General features: G+C 38.7%; 2 protein-coding genes across 2 annotated transcripts; one reads left to right on the forward strand and one right to left on the reverse strand.

The window, feature by feature from the left end:
• Nucleotides 1-1,770: 1,770 nt before the first annotated feature.
• LOC110305147 lies at nt 1,771-8,062 on the reverse strand. The gene is made up of 4 exons (XM_029475660.1): nt 8,023-8,062; nt 7,586-7,829; nt 7,298-7,453; nt 1,771-1,852 (listed from the first exon to the last, which is right to left on the reverse strand). Exons 1-4 carry the CDS (start codon nt 8,060-8,062, stop codon nt 1,822-1,824), a joined length of 471 nt encoding a protein of 156 aa, XP_029331520.1. The 3' UTR covers nt 1,771-1,821.
• On the forward strand, nt 7,903-15,981 carry LOC110292340 (prostaglandin G/H synthase 2). The gene is made up of 10 exons (XM_021159633.1): nt 7,903-8,145; nt 8,866-8,982; nt 9,107-9,250; nt 9,872-10,015; nt 10,559-10,740; nt 11,407-11,490; nt 11,602-11,848; nt 12,014-12,300; nt 12,679-12,826; nt 13,126-15,981. Exons 1-10 carry the CDS (start codon nt 8,094-8,096, stop codon nt 13,533-13,535), a joined length of 1,815 nt encoding a protein of 604 aa, XP_021015292.1. The 5' UTR covers nt 7,903-8,093; the 3' UTR covers nt 13,536-15,981.
• Nucleotides 15,982-16,754: the final 773 nt, after the last annotated feature.

The following is a 16,754-nucleotide window of genomic DNA, read 5'->3' on the forward strand; positions in this document are numbered from 1 at the left end:
GTTCTAGAACAACAGAAAGTATAGGAATGAATTTTTTAAAAGTATCTGGATGCTATCCAATTTGCCAATGTGTACTATGGTTACCAAAGGCTCTTCTAGAAGCTTGGAGAATATTGAAAGCCCATAGGGTGAACTATTTTACAAACTTATCTGGGCAGATGCAGTAGCTTATCTAGATTTACCAATTGTGATTTTGTGATTTTGTGTATACAAAATTTTGACAATTTGTGGGAAAATAAGAAAAATGATGATGCTGGTTCATTGCTCTTATCATCTCTATATAAATTGACAAGAATATAAATTGAAAAGAATGAGCTCTCTGATAAAATTAACCAACTTGGAGCATCTCAGAATACAGTGAAGGGCAACAATAAACTCAGTGGTAAAACTGACAGGCTCCAAATAAACAGTCTAAAGGTTTCTAAGTGTGTCCTGGAAGAGAATCTTCTCTGTAGCACCCACAGAGCTCAAGTCATAGAAATCAAGCTGAAACCCTCATTATAAAGTTGACTAAATTACAAAGAAAATTGAAGTGCCAGCCTTAGAGGGTGTCAACAGACTGTGGAACCTTTGACTGGGGAAATTATTCCTTCAACATCTGTTAAAACAATTCCCTGAAGGAGATGCCAGCCCAAACAATACTACTGTCATCTCCATGGCTTACAGCTAAATAAGCTCACCCTTTCTAGTGCTTTCTGAATGATGGTTGGCTGGTTCAACTCAGCTGTTCTGGCTCAAACTCCTCTTCAAGCTGACTGATTCAAATAGGCTTCTCTTGGCTTTTCACTGAATTATTCTGTTTGGCTTAAACTACTTCTGTAAATTTGTTCTACTCTTCTGGTCCTTCTCATTCTCTGGCTTCAGCTGCCTCTGCTGACCTACATGAACCTCCCAAACTGCACGGAACTCCGGAACGAACTCATCTAAACCTGACTGCGCTGCAGGAATTGCACTGACTGGAATGATTCAACTGAGCTGATTTTACTGAAATTTGCTGTACTGCCTGAACTCAACTGCTCTGCACTCATTGAACTGCCCTCCCTCACTCAAGTCACCTCCCTCAAGAACCACCTGTGCTGTTCTCCTGGAAGTTGGACATATCTTATCTCTCATTCATTCTGTCAAATCTTTCTCTGACTCTTCACTTTGTCTGCCTCTCAATTAGAAGTCATTTTCAAACATGTCTGCTTCCATCTACAAACTAACTTTACCTTCATTGCTTGGGATTAAAGGTGTGTCTATATGGTAGCCAAAGGGATTAAAGGAATGTACTAAGGGCATATCTGCATTCCAGTCAGAGCACACAGACACAGAAGGTCTTTGGATGTAATGCCTTGGTAGAACAGCCATGTTGCTGGATTAAAATTTCTCTGTATCTTCCAACTTAGTTTCAGGAAGATTTTGCTGATGATTCTTATGTACATCCCACAGAAAAGAGCAAATATCTGTTAAGATGATTTTATTGCTATCTTACTCTATTACTAAGAAAAAACTCACACACATTTATTTATTTATTTATTCATTCATTTTTTTTTTTTAGTGACACAACATGTCGTGTGAGCAGGCTGACCTTGAACTTGTTATGAGCTGAGAATTACTAGACTCTAGATTGTCTTGCCTCAACTCCCAAGGATTTGGAATACAAATGTTCAGCATCATATCTGGCTGGTATACAGTTTAAAAGCAGCAGCAAGGGAGTAACTCCGGAGTGGTGGCTCAGTGTTTATGAAAGCTTGCTGTACATGAAGAAGGGAGTTAGATCCCAGTAATAAGTTCGGCATCATGACTCTTTCTTCCAATCTCAGGGAGTACACAGATACATCAACTTACATTCACATACCTGTGTATACACCTACAAACAAACAAAACAAACAAATAAACTTTTTAAAAGAGCAACAAACAGGGACAAAATTGTCTTGTTTGGATGTTACTGGAAATGTTTCTAATTCCTTACCAGTTATGGTATTAGCTTCAAGTTTGGGGTATATCTTGGCAGGAATGAAGACACTTACCTTCTATTTCCAATTACCTGGAGTATGGCTATCATTTTTTTTTTCCTTAAGGTTGTCTATATACATTTGGGATAGTGACATAGCTTTGCATAGCAGAAATAAATTCCACTTAGTCATGATGTATAATTAATTATATTTGCAGGCTGGTGGACTTGATTTTTTTTAATGTTGTGTTTAAAAGTTTATGTATTGATATCTATTGCCTACATTGTGTTTTTGCCTATGTTTTGTCTATGAACCACATGTGTGTACCTCTTGTCCTCAGATGTCAGAAGAGGATGCTGAATCCCCTGAAGTAGGAATTGCAGAGGATTGTGAAAAGTTTGATGAGTCCTGGGAATCAAACCCCAGCCATCAGGATGAAGGGTTGGTGCTCTGAACCATCTTTTAAGCCATCTCTCCAGCCCACATGTTTAAATCTTGCTTGGCTATTCATGTTCAATATTATGCTGTAGTTTGCTTGTTGATTTTAGTGTTAGGGTCATGCTGGCCTCATAGCCGGAGCTAGGCAGTCATGCCTCTATTCCTATTTTCTAATACAGACTGTGTGGAAGTGATGCATGTCCGTTAAACATTTGATGGAGTTCACCAGCAAGCCTGTATAAGCCTGATTCTTTCTGTTTGGCAGGGTGACATTGATTCAATGTTTTAGTAGATAAAATACAGCTTAGATTGTTCTCTTCATACATGAGGTTTTATAAAATTTGCTTTCAAAGGTTGTTATAAGGGGCTATAGAAATGGCTCAGTGATTAAAAGTACTGACTGCTCTTCCAGTGGACCCCAGTTCAGTTCCCTGGACAAACATGGCAGCTTATAACCTTCTATAACTACAGTTCTAGGGGGTATGATGTTCTCTTCTGGTCCCAACAGGCAACAATAATGCATGAAGTATACAGTGATACTCACAGACAAAACACAAAATAAATAAATAAATAAATAAATAAATAAATAAATAAATAAATAAATAAATAAATAAATGTAAGCATATGCACATATATGTGTTAAAGTATATGTACAAATAATATATAACAATACATAATATAATATGATTTGTGATATATGACATATATGTATATGTGTATATGTATATTTACATATATACAGAGAGAGAGAGAGAGAGAGGGAGAGAGAGAGAATTGGTGCAAAGGTGGCTTGGTGGATAAGTATACTTATTTGGCAGGCATGAGGACCTGAATTTGAATCTCCAGCACTCACATAAAAAAATTGGACAATCATATACCAGTAACCCTAGCACTTGGCAGTAGAGACAGGAGGATGCAAGAACTCATTAGCCAGTCAACCTAGCCCAGAAAGCATGGTTTTCATTCGGTAAAATACCCTCTTTCAAGGGAACAAGGTGGAGAGCAATTGAGGAAAGCATTTATGTATTGCACTGACCTCCAAAAGAGGAAGAATATGCTCTGATCTCCAAAAGCATGCGGGAGGAATCTGAACACTTACTTTTAGGCACCACACACATACACCATATAAACAGAGAAGGGAATCAGAGGAAACAGAAATTTATACATTCAATTGAGACCATAAAGCCAGTGAATAGTAATTTTTAATAATGCATCTCTTTGTTGTTGTTTGTTTGGGACAAGGTCTTCACATGCTAATCTTGGCTGTCCTGAACTCCCTATGTAGACCAGGGGGGCTACATGTGACAATCCTCTATCCCTGACTCTCTTGTTCAGAGAATACTTTTATTATCTGCCCAGATGTCTATGGTTTCAGTACGGCTTCATCTTCCTGAAGTGTTTGTGATTAGGTTAATTTTTATCTTATTTTTTCTTAGTTGGACTGGCTAGAGACATTAATTTTATTGGCCTTTCAAAAGTGGCCTGTTTGTGCTGACTTTCTACTAATTTCCTGGTTTTAATTTCACTGATATCTGTTCAAATGTTGATTGTCTCTGTGTTTCTGTTTACTTTGGGTTTAATTGAACTTTCTACTGCGATGACATGGGAGCCCTGACTTCTGACTTTCAGTCTCCTTTGCTCATCCATGTGTTCCCTGCTATAACCTCCTATGCTGCTTTCTCTGAATTCTAGACATCTCAAGTTATACCTTCATTTGCCTCAAGATATTTTTAATATCCTCTGAGCTTCCTCTTTAAGCCCTATATTATTAAAATGTATCTTGTGATATCCAGCTATTTGGGGACTTTCCAGATATTAGTGATTCATTTTACTTTTTTATTTTTCCCTTCTTCCCTCATCTCTCTCCCCTCCCCCTCCTCTTCTTCCTTCTCTTACTCCTTCTCCTTCTCCTCTTCCTCCTCCTTTTTTAACCTTTTCTTATTTATCTTTTTTTTTTTTTTTGAGGCAGGGTGTCTTGCAAATAAGACTCAGTCTTTCTATGCAGTCGAGGATGACTATGAAGCCCTGATCCTCCTATCTCTACATCCTAAATTATTGAGTTAATAAGCATGAATTACTATGCCCATTTTATTGCCCTCAGTGATTCATATTTTAATTTTACTCACCCATAGCCTGAGAATATACATTGTGCAGTTACTATTTTAAGTGTATTAAGGTGTGCTTTTATAGCCTAGAATGTGGTTTGTCCTGGTATATGTTCCATGTAACTTAGAAGAGACTTTATATTGCTGTCCTTGAATGGCACAGCCTTAGATGTTGATCATGGCCAGCTGACTTACAGTTATGCTCACCTCAGCTATCTGCTTTGTGATTATCAGTCATGGAACTGCCTATCTCTGGTGAGGAGTAGTGAAGGGTGCACCATCTCTTTCTCCCTGCAGTTTATTGTTCTGCCCTCATGTGTATGGAGGGTCCCTTTTTCTGCAGTGTCCATAAGGATCACTGTACCTATTCTTGAAGAACTGACTCTGCTATCAAATGCACTACTCCGCTTTATTACTTCTACTTTTCTTTCCTCTAAAGAATGCTGTATAAAAACAAATAAAACTATCCTTCTTTTCCTCTATTACCACAATATAGCTTTCCTTGTACTTTTAACTTTCTCTTTGAATGGGATATTGCTTAAATGAAGGAATGTGTCCTTTATTAGCCAGGTGGTGGTGGTACAAGTCTTCAAGCCCAGCATGTCAGAGACAGAAGCAGGGGAAACTCTGAGTTTGAGGCCAGTTAGCTCCATCTATGGAGTGAGTTCCAGGATGGCCATGACTACACAGAGATACCCTTGTCAAGGAAAAGAAAAAGAAATAACAATTAATAAAAAGCCAAACCCAAAACAAAAACACAAATGTCATTTATTTCCAGTGCATGCATGAACTTTAAATTTAATATCAGCACTGCATGTTTAATTATCTAAGAGCATTATAAAGTTAGAGCAAAAATCTACCTAACAATCTACCTAGCATCTTAGGAGAAAAAAGTTGCTGAAAATTCAAGCAGCAGAAGAGGGCAGTAAAACTCAACAGAATGTTCTCGAAGGTGTTAGTACATTTCCTTATTCTCCTTTTTTAGAATCTCAAAAATCTTTCATATACTAACAAAATATATTTTCTACAACAGACACTTAAATATGTACCCAAGTGTACAGAGAAACACCAAAAGTCCATACAGTTCATCACTACACTTGCTATATAATAAACATCTTATTAAGGAGCCTCATTACCATTGTGCTTTGCCATACAGAACAGGTTGAACCATTTTGATTTGGTTTGGGACAGTTAATATTCCCCTGTAACCAGTATTCCAATTGTACCTGTATAGTGTGCTCTGGCATCCCAGACTTCTCTAAAGCAGCCAATTACAAGATACTTCTCCCTTATGTCCTTATTTGGACTTCCTTTCAAAACTGCTCTTGTCCTCCAGGTCTGAATTTCTTCCTGAGTTCTCCTGTCATTCCATAGTATATGGAGCTCTCCGTACATCTGAGGTTACAGATTAAATCAACCAACTGAACCATACAGATGATTTAATTGCATTTCCTCTATGACTATGTTTAATGTCTTTAAATGCCAAGTAGTCTGAAGGTGATTATTCTCTATGCCCTGTTTTTCCTCTCACTTTGAATTTGTAATGTTTTCTTTTTTTCTTTTAGTTTTTGTGAGACAGGATTTTTCTGTGTATAGCTGGCTGTCCTGAAACTTGCTCTGTGGACCAGGGAGACCTCAGAGATCTGCTTAGACTCCTTTTTCTCCCTCAGTGCTGGGATTAAGGGCCAACATCACCATCCACCACCACCCCCTTTGCCAGAATCTCTTTTAAAACATCAGAATATACTTCTCTACATAATAGGCATACAATTAATATTAGATGAGGACGGAGTTGGTCAAAGTCAATTGAAGATTTTACTATAAGATGTTCGTACACAGTCAAGAATGTGGAATTTTATACAGTTCCTAGCTGAAGTTCTTATCAGGAGCTATACCAAATTTAGTTTGACACCATGCACTTCCTGCATTTAAAATAAAACAGAAAACAAGAACTGTTTAAAGGGATTCCCCAAAAGAAAACAGTCTGTGCATTCAGTTGAAATTTCCCATAAGACTCCGTGTAAGAGGCTGGGAGTGCCATACCTGGACTGATTAAACATGACTACAACAAAGGCCCTGGGTGACATGGAGTTTTAGTCACTGTGTCTCATGTAGCATCCAATTAGCATGCACATGAAGCAAACAGTTAAAAAAAAATTCCATGAGTATTCTTATTTTCTGGGAGACTTCCGCAGAGTCAGGTATTTGGTAGAGTTTCCTAAATGCTGCTTCTCATGGTCGATTAGATTCCCCCATGTGGATCTTCTCCCCTTTCATTTTTGTCTTGTTTTGTTCTGTTGTGTTTTGAGCAGGGATCTTGCTGTGTTACCCAGCCTGCTTCAAACCATTTTCCTGACTTAACTTTCCTCAGAATATAGTGTAATTTCACATTCTGTGTCATTTTTTTTTATCCATCCATGCCAAGAACGTACAGTTTAGTTGAGTTTTTTAGTTTCCTCCTTTTCTTATTTTGCTCCTTTTCGCTACTCCATCCTCACACCCCCTCCACGGCCAACACAAACACAGTAGGAAGATATTCAACACTATCAAAAACATCACCTCTCTAGGCAAATAATTTTTTTATCAAACACTGTTTCTGGATGAAGTGAATTTTTTTAAGGTTAGCGAGAATAAGGCTAGTTATGGAAAAATAACGATTACCTTTTGATCCCTTGCCATAACATACTTTCTTGTAAACATGGACAGAAAAAGTTTTTAAAAGGTACATTTGAAAACAAATTCTTTCTAGTGATACGTCCCGTGAAAAGAGTTGCTGATCAAAATGATAAAAGCTATGTAACAGCAGGGGGAAAATACCTTAAAGCAATGCTGTGGACACTTAGCATTCCGATGAAGTGGAGCTCAGCATCTGTCCCTGGGAAAGGCGAGTGCCCAGGGCTCCTGTGACTCCAGAATCTGGAGGGCAGTTCCATGAAAGACTTCAACCTAATTCCACCAGTACAGATGTGGACCCTGACAAAGGACACTCATTTCATTAAAAATAGAAGAAATTAAATAAACCGGTAGCTGTGTTCGTGCTCTGAGCAGCGAGCACGTCACACAGCGTCCAGTGGGGAGAGGTAAGGGGATTCCCTTAGTTAGGACCTTAGATCCCGGGAAGGGAAGCTGTGACACTCTTGAGCTTCAAGGCCACCACTGGATGTGGGACTGGGAGGAAACCGGAGACCCCAAAGAGAGCCAGACTGGGCGCAGACACAGCGAACCACAGGGCGCCTGGAGGGATGGAGAGGGCGGTGCAGCTCTCTTGGCACCACCTGGGGCAGCCAAGGGCAGCTTCCCGGCTTCCTTCGTCTCTCATTTGCGTGGGTAAAAGCCTGCCGCTGCGGTTCTTGCGCAACTCACTGAAGCAGAGAGGGGGGAAAAGTTGGTGGGGGTTGGGGAAAGCCGAGGCGGAAAGACATAGTCACCACAACGTCACGTGGAGTACGCTTTACAGACTTAAAAGCAAGGTTCTCCCCATTAGCAGCCAGTTGTCAAACTGCGAGCTAAGAGCTTCAGGAGTCAGTCAGGACTCTGCTCACGAAGGAACTCAGCACTGCGTCCTGCCAGCTCCGCCGCCATCACTACTGCCACTGCCGCTGCCACCTCTGCGATGCTCTTCCGAGCTGTGCTGCTCTGCGCTACTCTGGCGCTCAGCCAGGCAGGTGAGTCGCACCCTGAGGCGCCCTGGGACTCCTCAGGCTCAGACCCCCTTTCTAGCAGTGTGGGACTGGCTGGCTATGTGGGACTTGCTGTGTACTGGCAAAGAGCCTGGACTGCTTAAGTCCTGAGGAACTGCAGCCCACTTTCAGTTTTCTCATTTGCTAAAAACCAATAGTTTTAATGGCTTAGAGGTTGTTCATTATGGTAAGACAATCTGATCGATAGTTGTGAAAAGCATAGATGTGGCCAACTGAACAAGAATGGTTGCTTTAAATACCTGTTAGAGTTCTTCTATCCACAGAAAAATCTAGAATACATTTTTAAAATTATATTCAAAATGTTAAAACTTGACTGTTTTAATTTGATTTTCTTTACACTAAATTTTGACAAATGTACTAGGTCAATCCATTTTAATATTTAAAGGGATACTTAATAATTCTAGTCTGAGCATCCAAGTTATTTTTAAAATGTTGGTAATGTGAACTATGAAGTTAGGTCCTCTGTGTTTCTTGCTTAAGAATACAAAGTTGCTTGCTATTTCCATAAACATTTGATGAGACAGCCTTAATTAAAATAAAGACCTTTTTCTTTTTTCTGGGTCTACCTGTGTATTTGTCAAACTTATCATTGTAAAGTTGACCCATAGTGACAGAATTAAATCCTTATGTTAAGATGAGGACAACCAAGAGTAACTGACAGGTTATCTTATTTTTTTAATGTAGCAAATCCTTGCTGTTCCAATCCATGTCAAAACCGCGGAGAATGTATGAGCATAGGATTTGATCAGTATAAGTGTGACTGTACCCGGACTGGATTCTATGGTGAAAACTGTACTACACGTAAGTTTTTCCTGGGTTATCCTCCTTTGGAATGTGGCCACATGTGTTACCATCATTCTGTAGATTTGTGTCCTATGGGGGAGGGCATCTGCTAAGTTCTTCCTCCTGCTTTGTCTCTCTCCAGCTGAATTTCTGACAAGAATCAAATTAATGCTGAAGCCCACCCCAAACACAGTGCACTACATCCTGACCCACTTCAAGGGAGTCTGGAATATTGTGAACAACATTCCCTTCCTGCGAAGTTCAGTCATGAAATATGTGCTGACATGTAAGTACAACCCTCCCTTGTTTTCCAGCATCCTCCAACACAACTAGGCACTAGAAAACCCAACCCTAAGAACTATCCTGACCTTTTCAAAGGGCTTGAAGTATACATTTACTAATCTGTTCCCCGCCCTGAAATGTCTAAACTACTGTCATGAAAACCTGTAGTCTGTATTCTAGTTATGACCCCTGTCCTTCATTTCTGTGGAGGACGTGTGGTTCACTTGTTCATTGAATCCCCATGGCTGGCAGAATTGTTCGGAACACAGAGAATTGTTCTGAAACTTTGAAACAAATGGTTGACAAGGGTTTGGGTCAGAAGAGAAAATAGCTGTCTATAGTTATTAGTGAGGGCCATGCCCAAATGTCTATGTCATCAACTATGAAACAGGGAGTGGGTAGAAACTGAAAAGTCAAGACTACTGGAGCAGAATGTCCTGTGTAAAATTTAAGCTTTATTGAAGATGCATTTTCAGTGCCCTTTAAAGTTCAGCCATTGTAAAGCAGGGCATCTTTGTCTGAAGGAAAATCAGTCTCTGTACTTGCTACATTGTACAATGATAATTGATATTCCCTTGTTGTTTTTCATATGAGGACCAATGATTTTTTTTCTTTAAAATTTCAGCCAGAACACACTTGATTGACAGTCCACCTACTTACAATGTGCACTATGGTTACAAAAGCTGGGAAGCCTTTTCCAACCTCTCCTACTACACCAGGATCCTTCCTCCAGTAGCAGATGACTGCCCAACTCCCATGGGTGTGAAGGGTGAGTGCAAAGAAATACACACATAGCAACTGCAGTGAGGCTTGGGTGTGTACCTAGAAAAGGTGTCCATTATGTAAAACTGTAAATTGTTTTGTCTTTAGTATGGTTATCCAAAGAGGTTTATTAAAAGTACAGATGTAGTATGGGAAAGTAAATCTGCACTGATGTAATGTCTTAACCTTAGTGTGTTTGCTAAATGGAACTGATGTTGGTTACAATTCATAAAAAATTCAATAACACCCCCTGCTTTATATCTTAACACTTGAATTTATAGCCTTAGCAAGATATAGTATTACCTGTAATCTCTAAGGCAAAGGATAACCAATAACTCAATACCATTCCGGGATAGAGAGTGAGTTTCAGTCCAGCCTGGGGTACAAGCCTGACACTGTGCCTCAAAACACAACAGTTGTATTGATGTTGTGATCTTCTTTGAGACCATGGTTCTAAGTGATGGATGCTCTCATGTATTATACAGTCGTCTGTTTGCTTGAACAAATAGGTGAATGGATAGATACTTACTTTAGAATTTTCATGTTCCAGGAAATAAGGAGCTTCCTGATTCAAAAGAAGTGCTGGAAAAGGTTCTTCTAAGGAGAGAGTTCATTCCTGACCCCCAAGGCTCAAATATGATGTTTGCATTCTTTGCCCAGCACTTCACCCATCAGTTTTTCAAGACAGATCAGAAGCGAGGACCCGGGTTCACCCGAGGCCTGGGCCATGGAGTAAGTAGGCTTAACTCAGATTTATAGCAAATCCTTAGGGAATGCTGACATCTTACCATGCCAAACAAATCACACCCATTTTTTTTTATCCAAATGTCATGACTACTAAAACCATAATGGGTGTTCCATTTTCATTTTCTGGTTTAGTAAAAATGAGCAGACATACAGAGAAATATTTTAATGTAATTTTCCTTACATTTTTAGTTTAAAAGTTTGGTCCATGAAAAGGGTCTATCTTCTGTAAATAAATAAATAAATAAATAAATAAATAAATAAATTATTTGTCATCGGTGGCATTGGAAAGTGAACCTTAGAACTTTGTGCTTGTACTGGTCTCTGCTATTGAGGCAGAGGTCCAGCCTTTACACACACACACAAAATCACAGTTGTTGCTTTTGCTTAAGTTCTTAACACCTACATGACAGTTCACAACCACCTATAACTCCAGTCAGTTCTAGGAGATTCCATGTTTTGTAACATTTTAGGGTACCAGGCAAGCACATGACATACATACATACATACAGGCAAATTCTCATACATATAAAAATAAAATAAATCTTAAGAAAATCACTTGGTGAATTTTAAAGACAACTAAATCATCAATATTGAATAAGAAATTATAGTAAAAATCAGTAAATTGAAATTTCTCCATAATTAATTTTCTAGGTGGACTTAAATCACATTTATGGTGAAACTCTGGACAGACAACATAAACTGCGCCTTTTCAAGGATGGAAAATTGAAATATCAGGTATTTTCCTTATGGTTTAAAAATGATCACCTGTCATTTAGACTTACATATTAAAATTGTTGTGGCTTTTTTCTCCCTTCTTTTAACTCTGTTATTACTATTGTGATTTAGGTCATTGGTGGAGAGGTGTATCCTCCTACAGTCAAAGACACTCAGGTAGAGATGATCTACCCTCCTCACATCCCTGAGAACCTACAGTTTGCTGTGGGGCAGGAAGTCTTTGGTCTGGTGCCTGGTCTGATGATGTATGCCACCATCTGGCTTCGGGAGCACAACAGAGTGTGTGACATACTCAAGCAGGAGCATCCTGAGTGGGAGGATGAGCGACTATTCCAAACCAGCAGACTCATACTCATAGGTGAGCAAGAGAAATAAAGAATAAGACCATCTTCCCCCCAAAAACGAAAAACTCTTCCATTTGCTATGTTTTGATTCCTTCTTGTGAATAGGGACAGTGAATGTGATCTGGTAACATCCCTACTGTTTGTTGTAAGAAAACTAAAGTCTCTGTGTTGTGCAACAGGAGAGACTATCAAGATAGTGATCGAAGACTACGTGCAACACCTGAGCGGTTACCACTTCAAACTCAAGTTTGACCCAGAGCTCCTTTTCAACCAGCAATTCCAGTATCAGAACCGAATTGCCTCTGAATTCAACACACTCTATCACTGGCACCCCCTGCTGCCTGACACCTTCAACATTGAAGACCAGGAGTATAGCTTCAAACAGTTTCTCTACAACAACTCCATCCTCCTGGAACACGGACTCACTCAGTTTGTTGAGTCATTCACCAGACAGATTGCTGGCCGGGTAAGCATTGTTCCTGAAAAGCAAGAACCACCTGGTCAGGAGCTTTAGGATTTTTGTCATAGAGATAGTTGGTTTTTTTTTTTTTTTTCTTTTCCTTTTCTACTGGTTCTTGTAACATGACACCTAGAAGGTTTAGGAAGGGTTTTAGGTTCATCTAAAATTATCCAGCAAATAATGACACCTCTCTATCTTAAAACCAATATTTTAAAAAGATTTCAGTCATCCTTATTTTACAGAAGTTAATATTCAGACTTGTTTATCAGCTTATTTTTTATAATCACAAAAATCCTGTTCCTTACAGACTAGAAGTGATGAGGTGAAGACATAGGACCTCAGGAATATGCCTAAGAATCTCATTTTGTTATTCACTTGTCTTAGGTTGCTGGGGGAAGAAATGTGCCAATTGCTGTACAAGCAGTGGCAAAGGCCTCCATTGACCAGAGCAGACAGATGAAATACCAGTCTCTCAATGAGTACCGCAAACGCTTCTCCCTGAAGCCTTACACATCATTTGAAGAACTTACAGGTGAGAAATGGTTTCTGAATTTTCTAAAAGGATCAGGGATTAAATGGGAAAAGAGAACGTGAGAGGGCATTTAGCGAAGGGATAAACTATCTTCCTCTTCCTCCTCCTCCTCCCCCCTCCTCCTCCTCCTCCTTTTCTTCTTCTTCTTCTGGAAATAGAAAAGGATCGAGTTTATTGAGAAGGAGGAGTGGGAGTGGGGTCAGCTAGTGAGTAGGGGAAAGCCTATGCTCAACAGCCAGGACAATTGTCACCCATTCCCAGTTTGATGTCCCTGTATCTCTATTTTTGGTACCTTCCAGGAGAGAAGGAAATGGCTGCAGAGTTGGAAGCCCTCTACAGTGACATCGATGTCATGGAACTGTATCCTGCCCTGCTGGTGGAAAAACCTCGTCCAGATGCTATCTTTGGGGAGACCATGGTAGAACTTGGAGCACCATTCTCCTTGAAAGGACTTATGGGAAATCCCATCTGTTCTCCTCAATACTGGAAGCCTAGCACCTTTGGAGGTGAAGTGGGTTTTAAGATCATCAATACTGCCTCAATTCAGTCTCTCATCTGCAATAATGTGAAGGGGTGTCCCTTCACTTCTTTCAATGTGCAAGATCCACAGCCTACCAAAACAGCCACCATCAATGCAAGTGCCTCCCACTCCAGACTAGATGACATTAACCCTACAGTGCTAATCAAAAGACGTTCAACTGAGCTGTAAAAGTCTACTGACCATATTTATTTATTTATGTGAAGAATTTAATTTAATTATTTAATATTTATACTGAATGGTTTTTTTTTCATGTAACATCTTCCACAACAGAAGGCAATGTTCTTGAACAATGTTACATTTGTGAAGATTCCCTCCCCTGTTTGTCCTTTAAATATGTGTTACCTGAAACTGAAAGGAAATCAGCTTTCATTCCTCTGCACAAGCCAGTGAGAAGGGAAATGAATTTTGATATCTTTATACTTGAATTTCAGATCATGAGTAGCTTAACAAGAACCAAGGAAAGATGTATGAATATGTGAGTGTTGTCACAAGATGAAAAATGCTGCAGGTATCAACACTGTTGGTTATAACTGTGTCTTCTTTACTATGATAGGAGCATGTAATGTGGAATTCTTCTTAAATCTTGCATATCTTTAACTCATCAAACAAAGGGGTACAAGTTCAGTTTTAAATAAGCATTTAAGGCAGATACTGACAACTCTCTCATTTTTTAAAAAAGTAGTCTTGAAACAAATAATTTGAAATTTCTAAATTGGGAGTTTGAATCACTTTTGAAAGCTCTTAATTTCTTAAGCTGTCAGGTTTGTACCCACATGGAGTAAACAGCTATCATAAATGTAAATCTCTAAAACTAGTAGAAATTATGTCATGACTGATGGTTAAGATACCATGTCAGGGATTTTCTTTCCTTAGGAGTAGTGAAAATCTACTTACTATGACAATCAGACCTTCCTTGTATGTCAAAATGCTGGCGTAGGAAGGTGGTAGAGCCCTTGCTGTTCTGTCTTAACTATGAGTATGAGCTTTAAAGCTCGTTGATGAGTGGTAGCCAGCAAAGCCTAGAGCAACAAAAGCTTCTACAAAGGAAGTAACCAAGAACAAAGAAGGGTTCCCAATTAAAGATCACATTCGGGGTTAAACTTCCAAAGGAGACTTCCTGATCCTGGTGTGGTGCTGGCCTGGTACTCAGTAGGTTTTTGCTGTGAGGTTAAAGACTTGCCAGGCTGAACTTCGAAACAGTTTTTCTGTTGCACAGTATGATGTAACAGTCCACTTCTCAATGCAAAAGGTATCAGTGGCCTCGTGAGCTTCTTCACAATATTGATATGTCTTCCAGCCCATTGAACCTAGACTGCAGAAGGCCCCATGTAATGTGGGAGCTCAGCCTAGATGCCAGCATGCTGCTCCACTTAGTTCCATTTCTCGTGGTCACTTTACTATGAGAAACCATTGATTGATTTTTCATAGCTGTGTTCCAGGTTTTTAGTATCAGAACTATTCTTTCCTTAACCTCTATTAATATTTTCTCTACTTGAAGTTTTACATTCAGGAAAACCTCAGCTCAGGACTACTATGTACCTCCCCTTTGGAGGGAAAAATTATTTTAGGTAAAAGGCAAAATTTTTTTTAATATTTTTATTTATAATTATATGGAAGGGCCCTACCAAGATGCTAGAAATATAGGGAGTTCCTGACAAGACAGTTCCATTCTTGTTCCAAAGAATTGCTTTCTTACTTAAAAACAAAGACAGTTTGTGAGTAGTTCTGGGCAATAGGGATAAATATAAAACAATAATGATGATCATTTTCTACATCTCATTATCAGCTGAGGTACTGTATATTACTGAATTTATTGAAGATAGTTATGTCTTTTAGACATTGTTGTTATAAACTATGTTTAAGCCTACTACAAGTGTTTCTTTTTGCATTATGTCGGAATTGATGTACCTTTTTTATGATTACCTCTCTGAACTATGGTGTGAACAATCAAACAAAATGATGAGATTAATGTTCATGGATGAATTCTAAGAAAACTAGTATATTTTATTGAAAAGTTTAAAGTTAGAACTTAGGCTGTTGGAATTTACACATAAAGCAGACTGCATAGATCCAATATTGACTCACCTAAGCATGTTATAAAGACTGACATTTTAGACATTTTGAAGGCCCTGTAGGTGTTTTATTAATTAGTTAGAACTTAATTGAGTAAAAAATATATCCAAAGCACTATAGGCATTAGAATTTGTGCATCAAGAACTGATGACAAATAATACTGTTATTTATATAAATAACTAAAAAGGGTGTCTTATGAAGAAATATATTTTATTACAAAGAAATTATAAAACATTTTGAAGATTATATGCTTTAAAAGTTTAAGAAGAAAAAATAATCAACCTTAGAAAAAATGTATAAAAATGTATAGATTTTAATGTCATTGATTAAAAAAAAAACAAGCCAACATGATTTTTGTGAATATCAACCTGCTGATTGAACCTGGAAATTCAGGTTAAGCATGTGACTGCTACAGTGCCTCAGAGAAATTTGTATTTAAATTAACTTATGTAAAAAATAAATCTTAGAGCAAATGCTTGTTTATTTTTATACTTATTTAAGAATTGAAAACTTCTGAAAATAAAGTTTGATTGTTTCTTTATATCATGGCACTGATATCTCTGAATCATAATCCTTAAACCATTATCTTATGTCCTTTCATCTACAATAAGAGTGAAATGTACCTTACTGGTAGAACAGTTGTCTAATGCTTAGGAGGCCCTGGGTTCTATCTTCAACACTGAACAAGAAAAATCTAGGCTGTCCCTTAATGAAATGGTTCTGCTCTTGCTTATATGGGTTCTAACAAGAGTCAGAACTTATTACCTCAGTTGCTGAAGAACTGTTAAAATATGTGCTATGTACTACAGAGACATCAAAAGCGTGTTTAAAAAGAAAAAAGAAAAACATGTTAAGCAGGGCGTGGTGACACACACCTTTAATCCCAGCACTCAGGAGGCAGAGGCAGGTGGATTTCTGAGTTCGAGGCCAGCCTGATCTACAAAGTGAGTTCCAGGACAGCCAGGGCTATACAGAGAAACCCTATCTTGAAAAACCCAAAAACAAAAAACAAAAAACAAAACAAAAGCGTGTTTTCACTGCCTAATCTAGAAAAAGTCAATATAATATAAAGGCAGACTGGGCAAGTGAGGTGACTCAGGGTGGAAAGGGGCTCTCCTCCATACCCGATGACCTCATGGTGAAAGGAGCGAACTGGCTCTCATGAATTGTCCTCTGAGCTACACACACACACACACACACACACACACACACACACACAATATAAATACACTTTATTGTTAAGAAGGCAAAGACTAAGATTTTTTGTTACACAGGATGTATAAAATATGAAAAGGAAGGTCAAAATAAAGAGGA

This window comes from Mus caroli, chromosome 1 (genome assembly GCF_900094665.2).
Source record: "Mus caroli chromosome 1, CAROLI_EIJ_v1.1, whole genome shotgun sequence".
Lineage (NCBI taxonomy): Eukaryota > Metazoa > Chordata > Mammalia > Rodentia > Muridae > Mus > Mus caroli.